Here is a 16853-nt window from a genome sequence, read left to right on the forward strand (position 1 = left end):
TCTCAGTAGGTTAAGGAGCTAGCGTTGCCATAAGCTGAGGCATAGGTCAAAGATGTGGCTCGGATCTGGTGTTTACATAGCTGTGGCCTACATAATTGCAGCTACATAATTGCAGCTCTGATTTGACCCTCAGCCCAGGAACTTCCATATGCCCCAGGTGTGGCCTTAGAAAGAAAGAAAAAAAAAAAAAAGGTTTTGTTTCAAGACAGGACTGTAAGATTCTGCAGAGTTTATAACATTCAAGCCAGAAGATGGAAGCCAGGAGGTTTCAGGTGGTGGTAAAGTTGAGTCCCCTCTGGATACGAGGACAGCTTTCACCTGTTGGTCCATCAAGGCTGGCAGCTGCCTGCCACTGATGCTGCAGCCTGCAGGGAGGAGCCAAGGGCTGCAGAGGCGGTAGGGAGGGCACCCAGGGTCAGAGGGTACCAGGGGTCGATGGTGGCAGTGGGGAAAGCAGGCGCAAGCCCCCAGGCTGGGAGAGCCCAATAGATCTGATGCCCTCCAGCCTCCAGGAAGCACCCTGGCCATCCAAACAGGAGGCTCCACGACCATCTGGCTCCCCCCTGAGCTTCACTTTCTATCCGCTTACTGCACAATCTTCTAACACACTCTGTAGCTGCCTTTAAAACTGCCAGGCAGGAAGCTCTTAGAAGACTTCAGACAGCAGCTGCCATGACCCACGGCAGGGCAAGTGCCCCACCCCCACCCCGCTGGTCCCTAAACACAGCGTTGGCTGCTGCAGGCCACAAACGGCAGAGAGGCAGCTCCACACCCTTTCTCTAGAGGTTTGTGCAACAGGGCCATGGGACACCACACTCCAAAGCACATGAAGAATATTAATTAAACGAAGGTTTATTTCAAAATTAGTCTTCGGGTATAAGCTGGTTTTGAGGGCGAGAGCCGGAGTACATCATGAGGGGTGACAGCATCTGCCATCCTCCGCAGACATAGGCAGGGGAGGAGGCGACCACACCAGCCCTGCCCGTCGGTCATGCATCCAAGGGTTACTAGGACTAGAAGCCAACAGCAAAGGACCCCGCGCGCTTGCTCATTTTAATCCGGATTAAGCTATACACGTTTAAATACACGTCGGAGGCTACGTGGTGTCATGCAGTCCCTGGGGTGGGATGGCTCTTGCTCAGTGACCTCCACAGCAAGGCTGCTCCCAAGGGCAAGGTTAAGTAGGACAGAGCACTGGAAAGAGAAGAGGAGAGAAGATAGGTCAAAGCTAGTGTGGGGCCAGAGCTGCCAGCCCAGGGTGGCCATGCCCGGGGGCATCCCGCCAGCCTCTTGCCAGTGTCCTCGGCACAGAGAACTGTCCCCTTAGAACCAGGGAATGGTGACAATCATGTGTCTTCCTTTCAGAAGGAGGAAGAGACTAAGAGACTATTTTCAGTGTATTGATGAAGTGCATGGTCTCTGACGCTCATCTGCTTGGGTTCGAATCCTGGTTCTGGCTGTTACTAATTCTACTACCTACCTGTGTTTGTTTCTCCATGTATACAGTAGACTGTGCCTCTGCCTACCTCACAGGGCTGCTCAGAGGCAAATAGAAAGTGCTCAGTAATGTTAACTAGTTTTATAAACTCACTGACATTTCAGTGGATCGTGAGGGGTAAAGTCTAGCACTCAGGCTCCCAGACATCCAGAACCCACTTCTATAAACCTCCTTGGAGAAGTCCAATGCTCTTTAAAAACCTATACGAGTCAGAAGTTCTTCCCCATGTTTGGCCTAAATCCATCCTGCAGAAATTTAAGATAAATCTCTCTGATTCTTACAGAAAAAAATACAACTCGGAGGTTCTAAACCAAAGTCCTCAAGCCTTTGGAAACTGTAACCAAAGTTGTCTGTGCATGTGGAGAAAAACCTAAGGGAAAAAAAGGATCTGACAATGAATGACCATCAGTGGACCCTGTTATGGAGTCAATGTTTGTGTCCCTCTCCACACCCAACCCTGCAGAATTCATGTTGAAGCCCTAACCCCTAGTGCAGCTGTATTTGGAGATGGAGCCTCTGCGAAAGTGGGGTTCAATGGGGTCATATGGGTGGGGCTCTCATCTGATAGGAGCCGTGTCCTTGTGACATTCTGGTGTTCTCGCCTTACACTCACACAGAAGAAAGGCCATGTGAGGACATAGCAAGGAGATGGCTGTTTACAAGCCAGGAAGAGAGCCCTCACTAGAAACTGAATTCACTGTCCCCTTGGTCATGAACTGCTACCCTCCAGAGCTATGAGACATATATTTCTGTTGTTTAAGCCAACCAGGAGTCTGTTTTAGCAGCCTAAGCAGACTAATACAGATATTAGCATCCCCAGAGGAAGACAACTAGGTGGTGGGTATCTCTTAATGGAAGCTGACAATCCCTGATAATGCAATGCTTATCAAAAGACTTGTGAATGATTGTCCACTGAGTTCTCTGGCCCCGTCTGCTCTGGTCTGGTGTGGCATTCTGAATCTGATCAAGCTTCTAGCACTGATGGGCAACAGGGAGTACCAAAGGTGGAAGAACATATTAAATTAAACCATGAGGATGCAACTACCTGGCAAAAGCTAGATTGAGGAAATGCTATGGGGCAAACAACCTGGTTTCCATAAAAATAAAACTCAAAGAGAGAGGAAGTAAAGGGGAACCTATGTAATATGTATTAAAAGAGACAATATCTTATAATATTTCTATAATGGAAAAGAATCCAGAAAAGAATATGTATAAAACTGAACCACTTTGCTATAACCTGAAACTCGCACAACACTGTAAATCAGCTATACTTCAATAAACATAAATAAGAGCCTTAAGAGCTATATTATGCAATTGCAATGCATGGACCGTCTTTGGATCCTAATTCAAACAAACCAACAAAAAATTTTATAGGGAAATCTGAACACTGGTTGAATAGTTAAAGATATTTTTTAAATTTAAATTTTTATAGTTGTGATCAAGATATTGTGACTATGTTTTTTGAAATAGTCCTTATGTTTAAGAAATGTACATTGAAATATTTATGGATGAAAAAATATCTAATGCTTGGTCTATGCTTCAAAATAGTATGGAGATGAGAAGTTGGGTAGGGATATAAATGAGAGTAGATCGGCCATGAGTTGGTGATCATTAAAGCCGAACGCTAAGTTCATGAGAGTTCACTATACCATTTACTGTAGTTTTATTTATTTATTTATTTATTTATTTATTTATTTATTTATTTATTTATTTTATTTATTTATTTGCTTTTTAGGGCCACACCCTCGGCATATAGAAGTTCCCAGGCTAGGGGGTCGGAACAGAGCTACAACTGCCAGCCCACGCCACAGCCACAGCAATGCAGGGTCGGAGTCGCATCTGTGACCTACACCACAGTTCACAACATCGGATCCCTAACCCACTGAACAGCGCCAGGGACAAACCTGCCTCCTCATGGTTCCTAGTCGGGTTCATTAACCACTGAGCCATAAAGGGAACTCCCTGTACTATTAAATATGTTAGAAGTTTTCACAGTAAAAGATGAAACAAAAAATATTTATGAGAGGATGGAACTAATCATGACTCTAGTTTGCTGCCTTTCAAGTAGCTGAAACTATTAACATATTCCCAGGTTTTGTTTTTGCCAACTGAGCAGACCAAGTTTTGCAGAACTTGGACAATAAGTTTTTTGTTGGTTTGGCTGCTCTTCGCGTGGAGTCACTCTGGTGACTTGGGGGTGATGGAATCTTCTCCTCAGGCCTCCTAGCAACATCCAAAGGCAACAGCCTCCTCACAATCGTCCACTGAGTCTCCCGGCCATGCCCGGTCTGGACTGGCTTGGACACTCTGGGAGGGCAGCTGTTCTGGGGGAGGGCCCCCAGAGGCAGCTTCTCCTTCCCACAGCCAGGGCTTCTCTTACCTTTTAAAATGTAGTCCGTCAGCAAAGTGGGCACCTTCTCATTATCTTCCTTCATGGCAAAGAGAACTGGGAGGGGGAGAGAGAGGAGCCAAGATGCATCAGGGCGCAGAGCTCTTCCAAGGCCAGACAGCCCACCTATCCCGAGTGAGTGAGAGAGGTGACAAGGACACCAGACATTCGCCGAGTACTGAGCAAAGTCTAGAAAACTCTCAGAAGAGTCAGCATTCCACCTGCTGATGAAGGAGAATCCACCAAGAGAGCCAGAGTGGCTTACTGATAACTTGATTTTTCCCTTTGTCTTTTGTCCTTTACTTTTTAAAATTTTTATTTCTTGGTCATCTATAATGTCCACTCTATCTCCTAAGTATCTCCTTTTTTTGGCCATGCCCACAGCATGCAGAAGTTCCCAGGCCAAGGATCGAACCCGAGCCACACCAGTGACTCAAGCCACAGCAATGACAACACCGGATCCTTAACCCCTAGACCACCAGGGATCTCCCTAACTATGTACCTTTAATAATTATAAAAATAAATAAAGCAGAGTTCCCACCATGGGTCAGTGGTTACAAACCTGTCTAGTATACATGAGGACATGGGTTCAATCCCTGGCTTTGCTCAGTGGGTTAAGGATCTGGCATTGCCGTGAGTGGTGGTATAGGTCACAGATGTGACTCAGATGTGGCATTGCTATGGCCGTGGTATAGGCCAGCAGCTGCAGCTCTGATTTGACCCCTAGCCTGGGAACTTCTATATGCCACAGAAGCAGCCCTAAAAAGCAAAATAAATAAATAAAGCAGGAGTTCCCGGCGTGGCGCAGTGGTTAACGAATCCGACTAGGAACCATGAGGTTGCGGGTTCAGTCCCTGTCCTTGCTCAGTGGGTTAACGATCCGGCGTTGCCGTGAGCTGTGGTGTAGGTTGCAGACGCGGCTCGGATCCTGCGTTGCTGTGGCTCTGGTGTAGGCCGGTGGCTACAGCTCCGATTGGACCCCTAGCCTGGGAACCTCCATATGCCGCAGGGGCGGCCCAAGAAATAGCAAAAAAAAGACAATAAATAAATAAAAAAATAAAAAATAATAATAATAAAAAAATAAAAAATAAATAAATAAAGCAAGTTTTAAAAGAATCAGCTTTCAGATGCAATCCAAATGTTAATAACAGCTGTCACATCACTGAGTTACTTATAAATCTATCTTTGAAGACATTCTATTCATATGAACATACATTATTATTAGAAAAGTTCTCACCTCCAGCTCTTTAATAGCAATGGAATTTAATTTAACAAATATCTATTTTCGGGAGTTCCTGTTGTGGCTCAGCAGTAACCAACCTGATTAGCAAACATAAGGATTCAGGTTCTATCCCTGGCCTTGCTCAGTGGGTTAAAGGATCCAGCATTGCCATGAGCTCAGATCTGGCATTGCTGTGGCTGTGGTGTAGGCTGGCAGCTGTAGCTCTGATTCGACTCCTAGCCTGGGAACTCCCATATGCCACAGGTATGGCCCTAATTACTCAATGCCCAGCACATCGCTAGAATTTGCAGAAAGGCAAAAGTGTTAATGACCCTCAAGGAGCTTACAGACTTCTTGTTTTGTGTGTGCGTGTTTTGTCTTTTTAGAGCCACACCTGCAGCATATGGAGGTTCCCAGGCTAGGTGTCCAATCAGAGCTGTAGCTGCCGGCCTACACCACAGCCACAGCAACACAGGATCCAAGCCTCATCTTGGACCCACACCATAGTTCATGGCAACACCGGATCCTTAACCCACTGAGCAAGGCCAGGGATCGAACCTACATCCTCGTAGATGCTAGTTGGGTTCGTTAACTGCTGAGCCATGATGGGAACTCCAGAATTCTTGTTGAAACGGGATATGACCTACCCATGAAGCAAACAAGAAGAAAGTTACTAAAGCCTAAAGGCTTCCTTTTTTTAAGTTTTTAAAAATAGAGGAGTTCCCATTGTGGCTCAGCAGTAACGAACCCAACTAGTAAGAACCCGACTAGTAACCATGAGGTTGCAGGTTTGATCCCTGGCCTCATTCAGTGGGTTAAGTATCTAGGATTGCTGTGAACTGTGGTGTAGGTCACAGACATAGCTCAGATCCTGCATTGCTGTGGCTGTGGTGTAGGCCGGCAGCTGTAGCTCTGATTCAATCCCTAGCCAGGGAACTTCCATATGCTACATATGCAGCCCTAAAAAGCCAAAAAAAAAAAAGAGAGAAAGAAAAAAGTTTTAAAAACAGATCTTTTTTCTGTTATTAAACTAGGTGGCACTTTCTCATATTCATAATTTATGCTGTGAAAGTCAGCTTTGTAGAAAACCCTTTAAGAAAAGTATCTGGACTTTGTTTATAATATCAAAAAATGAGAATGGGAGTTTATCCAATGATAGATTACTTTATCACTAGATGTCTTAAGTAAACTATGGTATATATATATACAGTCTTAAACAGCTTTATGAAAAATGAGAGCGATCAATATGTACAAGACATACTTATCAAAGGAGAAAGGCTGCAGAGCTTTGTGTATTAATTTTAGATGAATAAATAATAAATGCTAATAGTCACAGAACAAATCTGGAAGCATGTGCATGGAACAGTTATAAGTGGTTACCTCTGAGTGTGAGGCCCCAGAGGATGTTCCTTTCTGCCTTGTATCTCTACAGTATCCGGTTTTTTCCAATGAACATGTAGTATTTTTTCAAGTGGTGAAAACACTACAGAGCAGCTGGCCTCGATGGCTAGGATCAGGAGGCAGCCGTAACAATGGAGGGACACTCGGTCCATTCCCAGGTCCTTGCTCTGCCTAGTTGCAAGTCAGAGTCATGAAGCTTGACTCCAAAACTCGGGAGTGGGTGAGGAACAGAGCCTGCGGGTGGCAGGAGTCCGTGGCCAGGTCCAGAAAAAGAACTGGACCAGAGGCCCTCTAAGCATTGGTTTCTTTTGTCTCATTTCTTCTGTATTTTTGGGTATGAATTAATATCAATGTAACAGGCTGGAAATACTTTACACCTGAGCACGGAAGACTAAATGCTGCCCACCAAGAAGACAGAGCCATAAAAATACAACAAATGCACTCAGTTAATATGTGACTAAGGTGATCTCCAAAATCTAAAATGTATATGAACTGTTCAGTCCCCAGAGCTGGTCTTTGGCCGACATCCTTGACTTAGGAGGGGGACAAAAAGAAGACAGTGTTAGCAAGCCCACACAAGGATATGCCCAAAAAGAGAGCTTTCATAACCTGCAGGAGAATTGGTATTCAGGAAAGTTGGCAGCTTTTTCTTTGAAAAGGAATAAAGTATTATAATGTGGTGTGTCCACATGACAGAACAGAGAGCCATAAAAAGAATGTTAACCAAATGTTAACGGATGTGACTAAAATCATGATATGAAATTTTATAGCCAGTGTAATCCCAACTATATGGAAAAGGCATAAAATACTGTGGCTGAAAAATACCACAGTGCAGGGAACCAGAAGTTATTTGTTTCCCTTTGTTCACTTTTCTATGTTTCCAAAGTATTCTAAATGATGGATATACTCCAGCTTCGAATGTTTTAAATGAACTTGAAAAATATAAACAAACCCACTGTTTCCTAATTAAGACGAAAGGATTTTACATTGCATTCCTGAACAGGTATCTGTAATAAATTTATAACTCTTCCCTTTTTTAAAAAAAGAGCATGAAATATATCAACCTTCATAATTTGTCCAAATTATTTTCCAAACGCTTACTCCTTGTGACAACATAAACACCGATAAATGTCAGCTCATTTCTATCTGCTCCCTTTAAAAAAAAAAGAACAACCTTAGTGCGTATTTATGCAAATAAAGGAGCTTCAAATGAGTTAAGAGGAAGCCGATGTACTTTGAATTTAAAATTCCAGATTCTCAAGGTCGCAGTATCCACTGATGTAGGCAAGATTTCTGTTTACCAGAACCTCCTGCTTTAGTTCTCCAAAATTCGAAAAATGAAACTGGGCACCTTTAGCACTGGGCCTATCTCCCCCAGTGAAACCGATGAAGCTCTTCTTCCCATCCCCTAGAGCATTAAACAGCCCCGCGGCAGTCCCATCCCTCAGAGGCTGCATGGCAATGGGCTGGGCAGCCTGGTTAGTGTGTCACTCAACGCGGTCCACAGCCCACGGTTGCCAGGGAGACGGATGTTCTCCTGATTCACTGAGCCTGTCCCCACATCTCAGCCTAGGATTTTTCTCTTCCTAAAAGAATTAAGCTGACACTGATGGCTAACACCATGTGCCCCTGGCCCTTTGGGGGTTGTAGTGTTTGATGTATATTTTGCCTACCAAAGGCCCTTTATAATGTGCTGTTTTCTCCCAGAGCTCACAATGTGTATTAATATTACTTGACAATAGAGTCCAAGTGTAGGAGAGGAGACAGTCATTGCCTGGAAGGAAACCCAGACTCTAATCTCTCCACTCAGCCTTACCCCACCCAAGGAACCTTGCTTCTCATTAAAAACACAGCCAGTCCCATAGACCGGGCTGCCTGCCTTTAGAGACACAAGTTCTGACAAGACAACTTCAGTCTGCAGAGGAAAGAACAGACAAGGCAGAGAGTGCACAGCCTTGGGAACTGTGTGTGAACCACAAAAAGCCCCTGCACACCACTGCTGCCCCCCCACCGCCCCAACCTCTTCCTTACAGGAACCAGGAGTAGACAAGGCAGATCTGGGTACCACTGCAGAGCCCTCTGCTTTTACCCCATGCAAGGGACATGATGCAATGGTGTGGAGCACATTTTGACCCATTGAAACTGCTCCGGTACCTCAGGTACCGTTTCAATGACACCAAGGGTACAGCCCACAGGGCATGGGGGAAAGAGGTGAGCAGGTGGTCTGGCCGAGGATGGGGGAAACTCACTGTTGGTCAGCATCTGGAGGTCTTCCACTGACGGGGGCGAGGCCTTCTTCTCGTAAGGGATGACTGTGTTCAGATACTAGGAAACACATGGGGCACGTGGCACGTGAGACAGAAGCATGGTTCCCAGGGGACTGAGATACGGCTGACAACTTGCATGGGGATCGTGATTTTGTCTAAGAAACACCATCTGTCAAATTCGACATCCTCGACAACACCCATATAACGTATCCACCATTGCCTCAGGAATTTACTTCTGTCTTTGGAAAATGTCTCTTTAAACTTAAGACTTTCCCAGAGTTCCCATTGTGGCTCAGTGGAAAAGAATCTGACTAGGATCCATGAGGATGCAGGTTCATTCCCTGGCCTTGCTCAGTGGGTTAAGGATGTGGTGTGGCCATGAGCTGTGGTGTGGGTAGCACCACACTTGGCTCGAATCTGGCATTGCTGTTGCTGTGGTGCAGACCGGCAGCTGCAGGTCGGATTCGATTCCTTGCCTGGGAACCTCCAAATACTGTGGGTGCGGTCCTTTAAAAAAATACCCAAAAAAAAGTAAGACTTTCCCATAGTAGCCAGGAAAAATGTCTCTCCACTCCAACTAATATATTCTTCTGACATAAGGGAATTTTTGATTATTTAGGAATCCTGGTGAGCTTTTTCTCCTTCAGGCTGAGAGCAGAGAATATTCTAAGGGGGCAAAGGGATTATATTTTCTTATCCTCTGCAGTGTAATTTGAGAATGAATGGTTTCTCTTTTGTCAAAATGACAGGTGAGAAAACCTCAACCCCACCCTGGGTCTGTGATGTTGAGTTTGCTCCCTCTGCTGGAGATGAGATGCTCCTACAACAGAGTCATTTTAGGGTCCAGGGGGATAGCAAAGAACACTGGCCAGAGAGACCTGGAAGGTTCTGAGGGAGCCTGGGGTTGTGAACGAGAAGAGCACTAAGTTAAAAGCCAAGAGGCTTGTGTTTTATTCCTAGCCCGTATTGTTTTTTATTCCTGGCCCTGCTACTAGCAGTGTGGCCTTGGGAAAATGCCTAATCTCTCTGGGCCTTAGTTCTCACCGCTGTGAAACGAGGGAACTGGGTTAAACTTCCAAAAATCTCTTCTCAGATCATAGTTCCAGAATTCTAACACTTAGGCTTCAGCTACAAATATGTCTAAAACATATGCAGTTCTTGTGCAGAATCTCAATCTCGTTGACACACAGCCTCGTCTGTTAGACGATGCATTCCATGAGGGCAGGACCAGGACCTGCTCATCTTTGTATGGCCTGAGAGCCCAGCATCGGAGCTTAGCAGAGGGCAGGCTCCCAACAGCCAGAAATGCAAGCCACTCCTCAGGCAAGTAATTGACTAAATGGAGCCGAACAAAAGACCTGCAGTGTGGGTTACAGTCAACGGGGCAACTAAAGGGCAGTCTTGAAGGGACGGGCTTAGCTGGTGGCCCAGTGTGGGGAATTAGTGAATCTCTTGGATGGGATCTTTCATGAAATAAATTCCCCTTTAATGCAGTTTGTTCTTTTTTTTTTTTTCTTCTGTCTTTTTTTTTAGGGCCACACCCGAGGTATATGGAGGTTCCCAGGCGAGGGGTCGAATCAGAGCTACTGCTGCCGGCCACAGCCACAGCCACAGCAACTCAGGATCCAAACCACGTCTGTGACCTACACCACAGCTCACAGTAACCCCGGATTCTCAACCCACTGAGAGAGGCCAGGGATTGAACCCATGCCTTTATGGATCCTCATGGATCCTAGTCAGGTTTGTTTCTGCTGAGACACAATGGGAACTCCCTGCAGTTTGTTCTCAAAACGACTTAACTCATAGGTCTACAAGTAGTGCTGAGTTTTAAGTTTTATCCATGCCCTATGATATCAGAGCTCAAAAAACTATTTGCCTTTAAGAAGACACTTTCTGTTCCTCCTTGAAGTGGAAGAAATTCTTAGGACATCCCCTCTCCCTCCCCTTCCCCTCACCTAAGCACTGAGATAATTCTAGTACTTCACCATCTCCCTGCCCTCCCAATTGTTGAAGCCAAGTCACGAGAGTTTGAGAAGAAAGCTGGGAGCAGGGAGATGGGTTGTACCTGCTTGTCAGTTCCTGAGGGGCCAAAAGTCTGGCGGATGCCGCTCTGCAGGATGTTGGAGATGCCTTCCATGCTGAAGCGCTGGGGAAGGATAGAGAAACTCAGAAGGGCAAATGCTTCCTGCTCAGTACACATCACCCGGGACTCTTGGGTCCTTCCTAAGCTACCTGGACCCATCAGTCTCCACAGTGTCCCAATTGCAGCCCCAGCTTCTGCCCCTGGAGGGTAAAGGACCTGGGCTAAGAGACAGGATTTCAGCCCGAGCTTTGCAGGAAGAAAGAGAAGAGTCTCAAAGACTCTTCTGCAATGAGTCTCCCTCCTCCCCCTCACTGTGCACGCCTGGCTTTCCCCACTGCAGCCTCCTTTGTGCAAATAGAAACATAAAGCAGCATGGGGAAATTTGGGCAGATGATGATGCAAATATCTCAGGGAAAAAAAACAAATGCCCAGCTATTAGGAAAGGCAGATATACAGCAAGCATCCTCATCTGGAAAGATTTTTCCAAATGCACATGCCTGGCCCAATTCAGTAGATCTGGGAAAGGGCCCAGGAAAAGGTATTTTGAGAAAGCTCCTTCAATGATTCTGCTGAGTGTCCCTGATTAAGTACCACTGGTTAGAAGAATCAGTCAACAATAAGGTGAGGAGTTCCCGTCATGGCTCAGCAGTTAATGAACCCAACTAGTATCCATGAGGATGTGGGTTCGATCCCTGGTCTTGCTCAGTGGGTTAAGGATCCAGCATTGCTGTGAGCTGTGGTATAGGTTGCGGACACAGTTCCAATCTTTCATTGCTGTGGCTGTGGTGTAGGCTGGTGGCTACAGCTCCGATTGGACCCCTAGCCTGGGAACCTCCATATGCCACAGGTGCAGCCCTAAAAAGACCAAAAAAAAAACAAAAACAAAACAAAACAAAAAACAAAAACAAAAAAAACCCAAAACCAATAAGGTGAGGCATCTAATGTTTAAATCCTGAAACACCCTGCTGACATCCTAAAGAGATGAGTCAGGACTGTGAGCTGTGCTGGTAGCAGGGACTCAGACCCCAAGTCCCCTCAATCCTAAATGCCCTCACCCCACTTTCTGCAGTCTTGCCTGTGAGAGCATATCCGCAGTAACTTATTTTCTAGTGTTACCTCCTGTCTCCTCCGGTTAGACTAGGCATCCTCTCGGGAAGCAGAGGAGAGGGGTGGGCTCTTCCCCATCTCATGGCCTCACTGCTCAGGACAGGTCTATCTGAGGCCATGGCAGGACTGGTCCTGGGGCTGACGGTGGGAACCTGGTCCCCCAGCTGGGCTGTCCTCTTACCTTGAGAGGCATCTGGCTTCCCTTCTCTATCCGGCTGCTCTGCAGGCTCAGCCCTTTCTCTTTCCGTCTCTTCTTCATCATTTCTCGCTGCTCCTTCTGCTTGTTCTGCACCTCGATGAGCACCGTGATGAAGGAGTTCTTCACTTCCTTCTCAAACTCCAGCTCGTCCCGGCGGGCCAGCTGCTGTACCAGCTCCTCCGAGAAGTCTCGGATGGCACCCTCCACCTGGTCCAGCAGCTCCGTCAGCTCGGACCCAGACATGTGCCTCAGTCCTGCAGGAAGAAGACCGTCCCACAGGGACACCACATCCAGCCCAGGCCACTGGAGAGGGTCCCTGGGCCTAGGCTGCCTGAGGGGTCTGGAGGAGACCCTCAGCCTATGGCTCCCCAAAAGGCCACGAAAGACCTTCACAATTTAGGGGTGTGCCAGGGAGAGGCCCTGTTATCAACTATGGAAGAGAACATCATTTTGGGGAAACAGAGGAAGAAGGAAAAACAGCCTCCAAGGAGCCCTGTGAACTCTGTCCACAAAAATGTGTTTGGGCAGATGTGTGGCTTTTTGATCCTCATCCTCCTATTTTTCCTCTGTCTCTATAATATTCCACATGTGAAGTGGGTCAAGAATTGGAGGGGGGAAAACATGAAAAAGAGGTTTGGCATCTGAGCTGAAGAGCTATAGAGAGGTAGTGTTTATTCCCCAACCTGATCAAGACACAGCGGGCAGCAAAATAGGCAGAGTGATCTGAGACTTTCTGTATACTTACTGTCCTGTGTCATAGGGCATGTATCCAAAAATATGTGAAACATGTAAAGATGGGTAACATGCATAGAAAAATAAGCCTGGCTCATTGGTACTCAAGTCCCTACTACTGTTAAAGAAAAGGAAAGGGAACTTTGGATAACGGGACACAGATCACTTTACTTTAAATTCTTGTCCCCTAAGACTTCTTCATCTAAAGTAGATTATGGAGCTTCCTCAGGAAACTAAAAACAGAATGACCATATGATCCAGCAATCCCACTCCTGGGCATATATCTGGACAAAACTATAATTCAAAAAGATAAATGCACCCCTATGTTCATAGCAGCACTATTCGACAATAGCCAAGACATGGAAACAACCTAAATGTCCATCAACAGATTAATTGATTAAGAAGATATGGTATATATGTATACGACATCTTCCTAATCAATATGTATATATACTACTCAGCCATAAAAAAGAACAAAATAATGCCATTTGCAGCAACATGGATGCAACTAGAGATTCTCAGACTAAGTGAAGTGAGTCAGGAAGAGAAAGACAAATACCATATGATACCACTTAAATGTGGAATCTAAAATATGGCACAAATGAACCTATCGACAAAACAGAGAGAGACTCATACACATAGAGAACAGAACTGTGATGTCAAGGGGGAGGAGGAGGGAGTGGGAGGGACTGGGAGGGTTTTTTTTTGTTTTGTTTTCTTTTGTTTTTTTGTCTAGACTGGGAGTTTGAAGTTAGTAGATGCAAACTATTACATTAAGAGTGGATAAGCAAAAAGGTCCCACTATATAGCACAGGAAACGATATCAAATCACTTGGGATAAATCACAATGGAAGACAATATAACAAAAGAAATGAATACTTATGGCTGACTGGGTCACTTCGCTGTACAGCAAAAATTGGCAAAATACTGTAAATCAACAGTATTTTAATAATAATAATAATAAAAGTAGATGGGGTGGAGTTCTGTTATACATTATCACTACAGCATCTCAGGTCATTGCTAAGGTGTGGGTTCAACCCCTGGCCCGGAAACTTCCACATGCAGTGAGTACAGAAGGAAAAAAAAAAAAAAAAACCTATGGATTTAGCAATTAAATTTAATTATTAAAAATGAAGTAGAGGAGCTTCCATCGTGACTCAGCAGTAATGAACCCGACTAGTATCCCACGAGGATGCAGGTTTAATCCCTAGCCCACTCAGTGGGTTAAGGATCCGGCGTTGTGGTGAGCTGCAGTGTAGCTCGCACATTTGGTTTGGATCTGGTGTTGCTGTGGCTGTGGCGTAGGCCAGCGACTGTAGCACCCATTCGACCCCTAGCCTGGGAACTTTCATATGCTTCAGGCGTGGCCCTAAAAAAGAAAAAATAAAGTAGATTTGGGAACATCTTTTCAAATGAGCCCCTTTTTAATGGCATCTTTTTTTTTTTTTTTCTTCATTTAAAAACACTTTTGGGAGTTCCCATTGTGGCTCAGTGCTTAACAAATCCGACTAGGAACCATGAGGTTGCGGGTTCGATCCCTGCCCTTGCTCAGTGGGTTAAGGATCCGGCATTGCCGTGAGCTGTGGTGTAGGTTGAAGACACAGCTTGGATCTGTCGTTGCTGTGGCTCTGGCATAGGCCGGAGGCTGTAACTCCGATTAGACCCCTAGCCTGGGAACCTCCATATGCCACGTGAGCAGCCTTAGAAAAGGCAAAAAGACAAAAATCAAAAACAAAAACAAAAAACCACTTTTGAAGTAGAGTGGATTTACAATATTGTGTTAATTTCTGCTGTACAGTAAAGGGATTCAATTATACACACACACACATCCATTCTTTTTCAGCTAATGGCATCTTTTGTTTCCACATCAGGACCCATCTTCCTTTTTGCTCCTGCCCTGCCGGAGTATTTGCTGACTTGCTTTGACCTTCCCCTTTCTTTCACTCTTGGGAGCTGTCCTCCTCCTTCTGTTTTTGCCATTTCACTCTGCGTTTCAGCTATTTTCCTGAGTCTGGGCTGAACAGTTCTATGTGTGGGACCTTTGTGTGGTGGAGAATGGCCTGACTGGGGCAGCTGTGAAAGCAGCGCCACCGCCAAATCCACTTCAAGGCTCCCAACAGATTCCTTCTGCTTGCCATCGCCCGCCTCTGCTCTTCAGGGCCCCAGAGGGCACGGTTCTTCAGATCACGGCTCTCTTTTCACCACCACTCTTTGAATCCATGTTGGGACTTTTATACCCTGACTATCCCTTCTCTCCCGCCGCCGCCTGATCCCCACCCAGGATCTACTCGCAGGGAGTGAGGCCCCTCCCGCAGTACAGTTGCCATTATCCCTACAGATTGATGAAATTAATCCTAGGTTCTGCCGCTGCTGTCACACCTTTTAATTTCACGCTTCATCCACCTCTTTCTTTGCAGGATCATAATTACTACAAACCTGTTGTCAGAGAGTTAATTCGATACGGAGATTAAGAATGTGGACTCTGCGGTTAAACTGCCTGCCTTCGAATTTGGGCTCCACCCCTTACAACTTGAATGTGGGGTAGGGGAAAATACAAATTAAAAATAAGAGGCTTAGGAGTTCCCATCATGGCTCAGCGGTTAGCAAATCTGACTGGCATCCATGGGGACGTGGTTTCCATCCCGGGCCTTGCTCAGTGGGTTGAGGATCTGGCATTGCCGTGAGCTGTGGTGTAGGTCACAGACGCAGCTCAGATCTGGCATTGCTGTGGCTGTGGTGTAGGCCGGCAGCTGTAGCTCCGATTTGACCCCTAGCCTGGGAAGTTTCATCTGCCATGGGTGCAGCCCTCAAAAGACAAATAATAAAATAATACAAAAATTTTTTTTAAATTAAGACGCTTGAAAATACAACAACAACAATAATAATAATAATAATGAGTGTTGATTCTCCCGATTGAAAATAAGGGAAGAGACTTCCCCTCTCCACCACTTCCCTTTCCTTTCAGAATCTCTTTCTCTGTCCTTTTCAAATGTATACCAATCATTTTAATGGTTAAACAGGCTTCTTGCCAGTCTCAGGACTCAGGCATGTTTCCTCAAGCATCTGGGAGCTGCTGCTTTGAAAGTCATCATTGAGAAAGATCACAGGGAACTAACTTGCCACCTGACTCCAAATTGCAAAATTTAGTCAATGAAGGAGTTGTGTCCACTTGGTGGTGACAACTGTGCGATTTCTTTCCAGTTTTGCAAGCCCTTTATCGAACTGACCGGGATGTACAACACATTCTGACCTAAAGTTATTCAATAATAAAATTGTTTTCTTTCTCCTCTACTTCCGTGGAGAGGTTTTCTGGATGGGGAAGGGATTTTACTTTTTAATTATACTCTCCCAACGGTGGCCTCCAACAAGTCGCTTAACCTCTCAGAAGATTCAGCTCAATCCTAACAGCTCAATCCTGCAGGTGTGGCCATAAATTTTTTTAAAAAAAATTAATTTAGGATTTCCCGTCATGGCTCAGCGGAAATGAACCTGACTAGTATCCATGAGGATGAAGGTTCAATTCCTGGCCTCGCTCAGTGGGTTAAGGATCCTGTATTGCTGTGGCTGTGGCATAGGCCAGCATCTACAGCTCTGATTCGAACCCTAGCCTGGGAACCTCCATATGCCACAGGTGAGGCCCTAAAAAGACCAAAAAAAAAAATTGATTTAATTTAAAAAATAAAACACAAATATGAGATATTATTATCATTCCCATTTGTTTTGTTTGTTTTTTAGGGCCACATCCGAGGCATATGGAAGTTCCTGCTAAGGGTTGAATTAGAGACGTAGTTGATGTAGTTGCTGTAGTTGTTGGCCAGCTCACAGCAATGCTGGATCCTTAACCCACCGAGCAAGGCCAGGGATGGAACCCATGTTCTCATGGATACTGGTCGAGTTTGTTAATGCTGAGCCACAATGGGAACTCTGTATTTTTTTTTCATTGACTTTATGGCAG

General features: G+C 45.5%; 1 protein-coding gene across 3 annotated transcripts in view; it reads right to left on the minus strand.

Moving 5' to 3' along the window:
* The window catches only part of FEZ1 (fasciculation and elongation protein zeta 1), a 61395-nt gene that overhangs the window by 9449 nt on the left and 35093 nt on the right, over positions 1-16853 (minus strand). For 2 of the 3 annotated variants that reach the window (XM_047753720.1, XM_047753719.1), the window contains 4 exons: positions 12149-12420; positions 10843-10923; positions 8760-8835; positions 3879-3944 (listed from right to left, as the gene is read on the minus strand). In XM_047753720.1, coding sequence (XP_047609676.1) covers positions 3879-3944; positions 8760-8835; positions 10843-10923; positions 12149-12420 — 495 coding nt within the window. Of the gene's footprint in view, positions 1-836; positions 1195-3878; positions 3945-8759; positions 8836-10842; positions 10924-12148; positions 12421-16853 lie in introns of those variants that run through there. The other variant, XM_047753721.1, reaches the window with a different exon arrangement.

The sequence above is a fragment of the Phacochoerus africanus genome, chromosome 11, assembly GCF_016906955.1.
Source record: "Phacochoerus africanus isolate WHEZ1 chromosome 11, ROS_Pafr_v1, whole genome shotgun sequence".
Classification (NCBI taxonomy): domain Eukaryota; kingdom Metazoa; phylum Chordata; class Mammalia; order Artiodactyla; family Suidae; genus Phacochoerus; species Phacochoerus africanus.